Source organism: Oryzias melastigma, linkage group LG24, assembly GCF_002922805.2.
Source record: "Oryzias melastigma strain HK-1 linkage group LG24, ASM292280v2, whole genome shotgun sequence".
Taxonomy (NCBI): Eukaryota; Metazoa; Chordata; class Actinopteri; order Beloniformes; family Adrianichthyidae; genus Oryzias; species Oryzias melastigma.
The window spans coordinates 13663986-13673660 of NC_050535.1; the positions used below are offsets into that span (position 1 = coordinate 13663986).

The 9675-nt window shown below is 38.1% G+C and overlaps 1 protein-coding gene across 1 annotated transcript in view; it reads right to left on the reverse strand.

Moving 5' to 3' along the window:
- fndc4a (fibronectin type III domain containing 4a) overlaps window positions 1-7671 on the reverse strand; it is a gene marked incomplete in the record, with an annotated part of 21404 nt that extends 13733 nt beyond the window's left edge. Inside the window, 1 exon segment of the mRNA XM_024291889.2 lies at window positions 6940-7671. Coding sequence (XP_024147657.1) covers window positions 6940-7015 — 76 coding nt within the window.
- Window positions 7672-9675: the final 2004 nt, after the last annotated feature.

Here is a 9675-nt window from a genome sequence, read left to right on the forward strand (position 1 = left end):
AGAAACACGTTTTAATTCCACCGTAAACAATTTTTGTGCAATATTTGGACAATTATAACAGTTTTGATAAACTTTAGTTTATCTTTCTGTATGTTGTGAATCCATGTTTTTTTTATATTTTCTGTGCTTTCTGCAGTTTTAAAAATAAGCGTTTCATTTTTTTCTTTCATCACATCAATAGATCTTGATATTCAGCACAGAACCTCAACAATGAAATTGCAGTAATTACCTTGCCATGCTATTGCAACAGAATCAATGATTGGGTCCCCAAAGGCGTACGAGGCTCACAGTGTAGGGTCAGACACATAACTACCCAGTGAAAAACAAATCATTAGCACTCCGACTCCACCACAGATACGGTGACTCGAATTGAGATTTAAATTTTCTATTACTCCAAAGAAACGAGGAATTAGAAGTAAACTTTAACCTCTAAACATCCTTTTGTTTTCTCAACAGAATGCTCATAGTCCTCTTTTCTTTTAAGTTTTTCAATGTTCAAAATCTATTAATAGTCCACAACAGATGAAACTAAAAGAAAAAGAACATTTATTGAAGTCTTTTAACAAGAACGGCTGTTCGTGGTGATCAAAAGGGCTCCAATTAACTATCGTTTTGTCTGCTGACACGTTCGCTGAACCATCGCAGACCAAACCGTTTGAGCCAAAACCCCACAAACCTTACCACTTTTGCCAATTTGCACGAATCTTTCAAGTCTTGGCCACCATGCTTGCTGCAAAATGGGAACGAGGTGAAAAAACAGCTGAAAGCTCAAACGGAGAACCTTTTACAGCAGCAGCAGAGTCGGTCAGATGGACAGGTACGATGGGATAATCAGGAATCTGTCACTGAAGCTTTTGTTGTTGCAAAATATTTACTGGAAAGTGGGTGAAGATGTGGGAAAAGGGTCTATGAAAGACAAAAAAACTATTACATCAAAGCACAAAATAACTACATATAACATTTAGAGATTGAACCATCCTTTAATAAATTGAAGCAAAACTTCTGTGACCTTTTGAGTATCAATTATTACAACCTCACATAATTTACGCCCCACAACACACTCAGAGTTTAGTGTCAATCAAACTTGTTCCTATGAAATTATGACATTTAAATCTCTTTTATTTTTTGTCTTTTGAATCACAGCCCTCTGTCTGTCCTCCAAATGTGTCGGAGCACATGCCAAACTGTTTCAGAGTCCTTGAGTTCTGCACACGAACAAAAGAAGCCAATTACAGCCGTTGAGACACAAAACATCTTGTTTCTAAGAGAAGGTGAACTCTGGAAGACCTGCGGGGGACATGGAATGACTGGTAGCTAAGGAAATGTTTTAAAGCTCAGACTTAGACGTGAAATGGTTCCACTTTCTGAAGCATCAGAGTTTGTACAGGAAGAGAGAATCCAGAGGGCCAGAGCATAGAAAATTCAGGAACATCTCAGCTCCAGAGCCTCATGTGGCTCTTTTATTCCTTTATTGTGGCTCTTTAACTTTAAAAAAATTTAAATTAAAAAAAAAAAAAAAAAATCACATTTTGCCATTTCCGTAAATCTTTTTAATATGTCAAACCACAGAGCAAAATGAAGGCAAAAAATTTGATTTACTGTTATAGAAATGTTGTAGAAATATTCTTTTAATGTGTTTTTATTGTAAAGTTAGTTAAACAAATGATGCTAAAGAGATCAAAGTTTCGAACAAATACATAATGATTTAGAATAATGTGTTATGTTCCTCACATCTCAAAAAATGAGAATAAAAAACTCAGTTTAATATTTAATATTATGAGGTTTTTTATGTATAATTGGATATTACATATATATATGATTGGATATTATTTTAAATGTTGACAGTAAAAGGACGAAAATGATGGTGATGCAACAAAATCCTGATGACAAAAAACATTATGTTTGACTCTCTTGCATTTTATTTTGAAGTTACTCTTCTGCAACAGGATCTTTTTCAGTATATTTTATTTTGAAAGGAACTGCGGCTGTAAAAAGTAAAAGAAATAAACTTATAGACACTGTTGAAATTCATTTATTGTAATATTTCAAATATACATTTCCCAAATTATTTTTAACGATCACAAAAACCTAAATATTGTGTATTTTTCTAAACAATAATCTGGGACTTTCCGGCTCTGGCTGGATTTTGGTCAGTGGCCGAAATCCTCCACTGATTTACAGGGCCATCAGGGTGACTGTAGGACTTGCTGAGAAATGATCACTCCCCGTCGGGTCACCTGGGTGAGCAGGTCTGAATTTGGAAGCCCCCTGTGACCCCAGGAGGGATGTGTCCAAAAAAGTCCATCACAAAATAAATGGGAGTTTCATACCCTAAATGAGATCAATGACTGTTAGAAAAGGTGATGCAGAAGCAGGTTTTTAAGGGCCTTATGTAAGACAAGCATCAACACCCCCTTCTAATATGAAGCAGAGGAAGTTGGGGTCAATCTCCAGCACAGCTCAACTCCCCAGAGATTGGTTTGTGGTTGTGTGTGTTGTGGGCGAGGGTGACAGAGCCGAATGAGAGGCCAGACTTATTCTTCAGTCAAGATTGAAAGCCTGCGAGGAAATTAACATTTAATGGAGATGGTGGAGGGGGATGAATTGGATGAGGTTGAAAGAAGACACGGGTATCAATAGGTTAAAAGGTTGTCTTTCTCATTTTGACCACATAGTAACCATTTAATTAAAGGGTACTGTGTTCACTGAGCTGATTGAAAACTGTAAAATAGACATTTAAAGGAAGAAACGCAAAGCTAGCTTCGGATTTTCTATGGAATTAATCTTTTCTTTAGTAACACAATTGTCCTTTAATTTAGTAAATTCTTACTGAACTCCAACAACAAATTTTGAGGGTTTTTGTGGCAAGTTTTTTTTTTTTTTTTTAAATTGAAGACATTTATAAAGAAATTTAAGCCAAAACTTTAACCCTTTAAGCTCTAGTGTTTATGTTCTTTGATTTACTGTAACTTTTCAACTGTTAACATGTTCAACGTAATTCCAGTAGGTTTCGAAGGAGAAAAGTGGCTCATACGAGCCGCTTTTCTCCTTCGAAACCTACTGGAATTTTGTTGATTGTGTAAACGGTTGAAAACGTATAGTAAGTTTAAGATTTTGTGTTTGAGCGTCACTGATGACGCCTCAGGTGTTAAAGGGTTAATAAAAGATCAGAAACTTTAAAGCTAAATAGTAATTTATGAGCAGCAGATTCACAAAAATAGAAAGGTTAAATTGCAAAAGTATTGACCTTCTACTACATTTTCATAACCAAAATCCCACATTGTCATGAATCAGTCCCCTGTCTTCCTCTCTTGCCTTTAGTGGGAAATACTATATCCAGAGTTCTAGCACTTCCTGGTTCTCCACACTTCACTTCCCATCAGCCCCTGCTGAAACTCCCATCAATAATCCCTCCCAGCAGTATTTCATCTGTGGTTGTGTCCGAATTCCCCCCTCATTACGATATAATGCGTTCGCCGTTTTCTAGTGCTTGAATCTACTAATTCCAAAATCGAGTGCACTTGAAATTTCCCAGAAGTCTTTGCGAAAAACTAGCGTACATTGATGCTCACTAGATTAGCTAATATAGACCTCAATGGATTGTGGCCGAACAATCTCGAACAAATAAACATGCTTAAATGCAACTTTTGAATAAACCATCCACATTTTCACCATCAGAACACAGTGGAGTCAAAAATAAACATGGTGAAATGTTCGTATTTTTTTATTTTCACTTCACGAAATCGTTGACATCATATCCAACGTTTAGAAAAACAAAAGAAAAGTGGTGAGCATGGTGTCCGAATTACCTTTAAAATCCAGGCCACTATAGTCCCACACTATATAGTTCTTTAGTAGTTATGGGTTGGGGGGGAATTCGGACACAACCTGAGTCTTGTTCGAAGTCTTGTTTGTGCCTGTATCACTGAGCGCTCTCAATCTAACTTGATTTTCTGTTTCATCTGACCTGGCTTCGTCTGCCGCCTGCCCTGACCCTCGCCTGGACCCTGACCACTCTGGTTGTTCTCAGACGCCCTCATGCTCGTGCTTGACCCCTGAATGCCTGACCCTGATTTAGCTTTGTTGACTTTTAGCTGTGCTTCATGACTGCCTGTGCCAAATCGATTATAATTTCCTGAAACTGTTCGATTCAATTAACAAGAGCCTAAAGCGATTCAATTTTGAGTTCAGACTATTAATAATGTAAACATTGTTCTGCTTCTCCTTTATTGTGCATTACTCAAAACCAATACATATTTTTTACTCTATGTTCCTTTTTTGGGGTTTAAAAAGTAAATCCAGTCTTATTTCTTTTCCAAAAGGGATGCTGTTAATCACTGCTGCAGATTATTAGTCAGCTTTGTGGCCACTAAAAGAGCAGCAATTTGCTTTAGCGTTTGCCCTCCCTCCATGTAGAGAAAGGTGCAACATGTGACACAACACTTTTGTGCCTCTGGATCTCGGTGTTCCTGCGTGGAGGGAGACAACCGGACACCAACACAGCTGGTCTCTTTGGTGCATCGCCTACGGTTCATTTACCGATGATGGAGGAAGTGACAACTCCCTGAAAACATTTCATGAATCACGGCTAACGTTGGGGCACTTTATGCGACATGATGTGGTTTCCATTACAACCTGATGAGGGGGACAACTTCATTTTCAATTTGGGTGGGTAAATAATCATCTTGATGTCTTTTACAGCACACACCTGTATTTTTTGGTCACCATTTTCTGTTTTACGTACTGCAAAAAAATGATTCATGGAGATAAAACCATTGAAATTCAGATGCTGTCGTGCATTAGGACTCCTTATTCGCCTGGTGTTGTCGTCAGCTATAATTGTCATTGTGAAAATTGACCACTGACTAAGGCCCCCTTCACAGAAAGTGCTACGTCAGAGCTGAAATTAAACCGCCATAGGTCGTAGAGGACGAAGAGTGTGTCAGAGCAAATAAAAGGGTAGGACCTACTTTGGATGTGGGAGAACTGCCAGGATGAATCACAATGTAAAGCCAAAGCCGACATTAGCTAGAGTACACATGGAGAAATAGGGAGAGGGCTGCAGGGTCTCTGAAAAGTCGGATGGAAAGGAGCCCAGACTGAATTTATCAGTGTGGGCCCTGACGCTGTTTTTGCTACCTTTGCTTACAAAGCAGAATGTTTAGTTTACTGGCTGCATACTGTCAACCTGTGAGAGGCTGGAGATTGTTCTCGGACAAACAATGTGCTCTGATTTGCATTACAAAAAGGTTAGGGAGGCCTTTATCTACTGGGTACTTTAAAAAAAATCAAATGTAGCATGTTTACGTTCATAAAACGTGAAAAATAAAATGTATTTTGTTTGTAATTGTGAATCTAAAATCATTGCAATTTCATTTTCTAAATGTTTTTAATCTCAAAACCATGCAGGATGACAGCTATGACACAGGTAGGGATTTCTTCAAATCCACATCTAGTTGTTTTGGCTTTGCAGGCATCTAAAATTAATTGAAGCTAAACTATGAGTTCCTCACTGATGCTCAAAAAATCCAACTGTTTAATCCTTTCAAAGACTGCAGTCTGTTGTGTGGGTGGGTCTAAAATACATCCCATGTGACAAGAGATTACATTATGTCAACTTCAGCAAATACAAGCTGTCACTCTAATGGTTTTGGCTCCAGCACTGAGCCGCTATTTGTCAAAAATGTGTCATGAGTTTATGAATGAGCAGATTGCCAATTTGATTTAAGCTCAGCTGTTTCACGCGGCCAATAAAACCTGATCTCGTTTGTTTTATTTGTCAGACGGACGCAGCATTAATGCTTGTAATGTGTGCGGGAATTTTTGAGTGCCAATGTAAATACTGGTGTCCAAATGCTAACTTATTCACAAACGAATGAAGGAAAATGCTGCCCACTTTGACAAAACGAGAACCTCAAACAGTTGTTTTGATGCCAACTGTTCTATTTTTATTATTCCATTTCATTAACCTATCTTACATTCTTAGATTTAGAAATGTAGCCGCCATTTATTTTATATTTCATTGCGCTAATTATTCATTATCCAGAGCCTTCATTTGTAATTATAGATGAACACATGAAATAAGTGCAAATTAAATGGTAAATCTGAGAATTAAACTTAATTTTTAGATTGTGGTGTGGATTTATTTTTCTGTATTTAGTAAAGCAGTGTGTGGAATATCAATAGTATCATCTCAAAACTGTAAAAGCTTCAGCGTTGTAGCATGTAGGGAAAGTCAGTCAATAATTCAACAGCTACTTTTGCTCCTGGTAACAGCTAAATTCCTTTTTCTGACTCATTTTTCTGTTCTTCTGATTGTAAATTTAACAATTGTCACATTTACAAAGAGACCATTAAAAAAGTTGACGGTTTGAACACACAATGATGGATATTCCTTTATGTTTAGTTGTTGTTCTTCTAGAGGGAATAAAGAGCTTAAAAGAACCAGGTGAAAGCATACAAAAGCAAAGTCTGTTAAATATCCATTTTCAAGCATGCTTTTGAAAATGAAACATATCTGCACATAAAAGGACTGAATAATATTTTTGTTGGCAGCAGTTTCACTAAAGGCTGTGCTGGATCCACAACAAGTGTTTTTCTGGCAGTTATGTAAAGGGAATGCCTCTAGCAGACACTCAGAAGAACAGAAAACCTTGATGAAAATTGATTTAAAATGCAGAACTGATGTGCCTTCATGATGAGAATTTGACTTTTATGAAGTAGGGCACTTGAACCTTTATTTTTTGACTGATATGTTGTTGTTTTGTGGTTAAAATAACATGTTTGTCTGTTTTCTGCATGAAAAACGAGGTAAAAACCCAAATAGAAAGACATATTTCCTGCGTGAATGACTTTCTGTGTTATGTGAAGCATAAACATATGAGGATATGGACTTAGCTTTAATGCATTTTGCAGAAAAAGGCATAAAAATGGACTTACTTGCTCCTACCAAGAACATACCGCTGCCAAAAAGCAACAGGACCACGGAGTTGACCAGAACAATCGAGCCAGCCATGGTTTGGAGGATAAATAGATCTTCTTCTTAAAAAATAAAAATGAATAAAATGATCTTATCCGTGCAGGGAAACTAAATAGGAGAACTTCATTCTTTTCCTCCTTAGATGCAAATTGGTTACTGGCTGAATCTGGTTCCAGCACCAAACGACGTCTTCAGAAACATTTCTGCAGCGCCAAGTTTCTAATCATCCCTGAATCGCATCCGTCCTCCGTCCATGATCTCTCGACAGCAGACAGTCTAGAGTCCGGCTCCAACAGGCGGCTGGAACTGCGGACTCCCGTCGCTGTTCGGAGCATCGATCATCGGGGAGCGCAGGTGGAGGCGGGTCGTGGGAAAAGATGGAGATTCAGCACCACGGACAGCTCCAAAGTTCACTGTTGGATGCGCGTCTGAACGCACATCATCCATTGACTGATCGTCCACGTGTCATCACAGGAGAGCGGCAGGGACACGCCCACATGATCTGCAGCCGCCAGTCACGCCACGGCGAGCCTCTCCAGCTGCTTTTGTGCTTCAGTTGCAATGTCAGACTGTTTAGCAGCGATGGGTGGGGGGGGTCTGTCCTCCATGCTGTTGCACCACTTCATTTAAATAGTCAGGAAGATAAATAGCATTACCCCCTCCCCATGTTTTCTTATGGACAATGCTGCAGATCGGTGCGCCTTTTACCCGCCATTCAGTGCGCGCGCCTCAAGACATGCAATCAAGAAGACGAATCACGTTGATAAGCTGAGGACATTGCCTCAGCGGGAAAACATTTCAGGGCAGATTGCTTGCAGACAGCACAGAGAAGGAGTCAGTAAATGCTGAGATGAAGGATTCTTTGTTTCTTTAATGCATTTAGTTTCATTTAAAGGTGTTCAGTTCCCTTTGCTGACAAAAGCTTTTGGTGTAAAGCAACAATGCATTGGATTTATGATTATTTCCAAATACAGATCAATTCCCTTTAAATACAACTAACTAAATACAAGTCAATAAATACATAAATACATGTTTGGATTTTATTAATATTTCCGTTTGTTGTAATGTCTACAATAGGTCTAATCCAACCAAAAAGCTTGACTTAAAATAATTACCAAAAACCATTAAATCTTCAAAATCACTTTCTATTTATCTATTATTAAACGTATTAATAGACTTATTTTTAATAGTTTTTTGTTGTGTCTGTCTAAGAAATTAACAATGAATAAAAGCACATGCACACCCAAAATAGCTGATCCAGTTGCCTTTAAAACACCCGTTGTCTCAAATATGCAACAAACCATTTCAACTTCAAAATTACCTGAATGTAATCTACTAAAAAATAAATTAATTCAGGCGTTAAGGAGTTAATTTTCCTTTTGCTTCATGTCTGTGGTGCGCCCTGCTTTTGCCTAATAGTGATAGGCTCCAGCAACTCTGTGACCCTGGGTTTGGAAGACAGAATCTCACAGGAAGTTTAGTCATTTTCCATGTTCTGACATGACTTTTAGGACATTTTCAAATAATTAGATTAGTTTGTCAATCTTCAAGAGTTGTACAGAAAAAAACTTGAAAACAAATTTACTAAAGATCACAAACAGGAATTTTCTTAGCAACCAGAAGCTCAGAAAGCAAATCTTCATGATGACAACTGTCAGGAAAACCTCAGAGAAAGAGAAGGTTGTTAAACTTTTTATTTAATCTGTGGTTTCTCAGTCATCTCTTTATCTGTGCATCACCATTTCCTGTGTGCCAGTGTTCAGACTGAAGACTTTCAAACAGCGCTCGGAGTGAAACAGGTTAAGAGGTCCTGACGTTCAGCTATACTTGGCATTAAAGGGTCCCTGAATGTTAATTGCCTTGTGTTCAGTGGCTGATACCAAAAAGGGGAATGTGTTACATAATGAGGTAACAAAATAATAATTAATAAAAGGTTATTCGTTTGTGCAATAACTTATAGTAGGTAATCTTTTGATATATGTTAAAGTTTTTAGCAAGATACTACAGTTTTATAATAGAAATGTATCAATTAATGAAGCTATTTTGTAATAACAACTTAAATACATTCATACTGTGATACCAAAGTAGTATGAATATATACACATAGTGTAAATAAACATGATTTATTTTTCCCTTTTTATTATTTTACCATATCGTAAAAGAACCTTAACACAAATTTGATCCTGCAAGGTTAAAATAAATCCACAAACCGATGTTTTGAAACACATTATGTCACCCAAACATGCAGAAAACGTTGCAGTGCAGGAGCACAACATTGCATACTGATGGTGAGCCGCTTTACTCACGAGCTGTCAGAAATGTCTGCCCATGGTGCAGCAGACATGTGTTACGTAAGTTCTTCGGCTGCTTGAGTGATCTCCTGTGCGGCGAGAAGTGGACGCAGTTTTAAATGGCATCCATTTAAGCTGAGGGATGCACCCACTCACTTCACAATTAATTATTCATTCGCCTTATAAGTGAGTGTTTTTAAACCAAGCGTGCACACCGGACAGGACGGACTGAGAGTCTGAAAGCAAATGGAACGGTCACATTTCAGCCTCCGTAGGCCGTATCCTTCAGTACTTTCACCGCACTGGTGCAGGAATAATTTAATTTTCCAGTAGTTATCGGTGCCCTTGGCTCATCATTGACCACAGCCATGCCGGTCAATTACTGGATACGTTTAGGGGGTACTT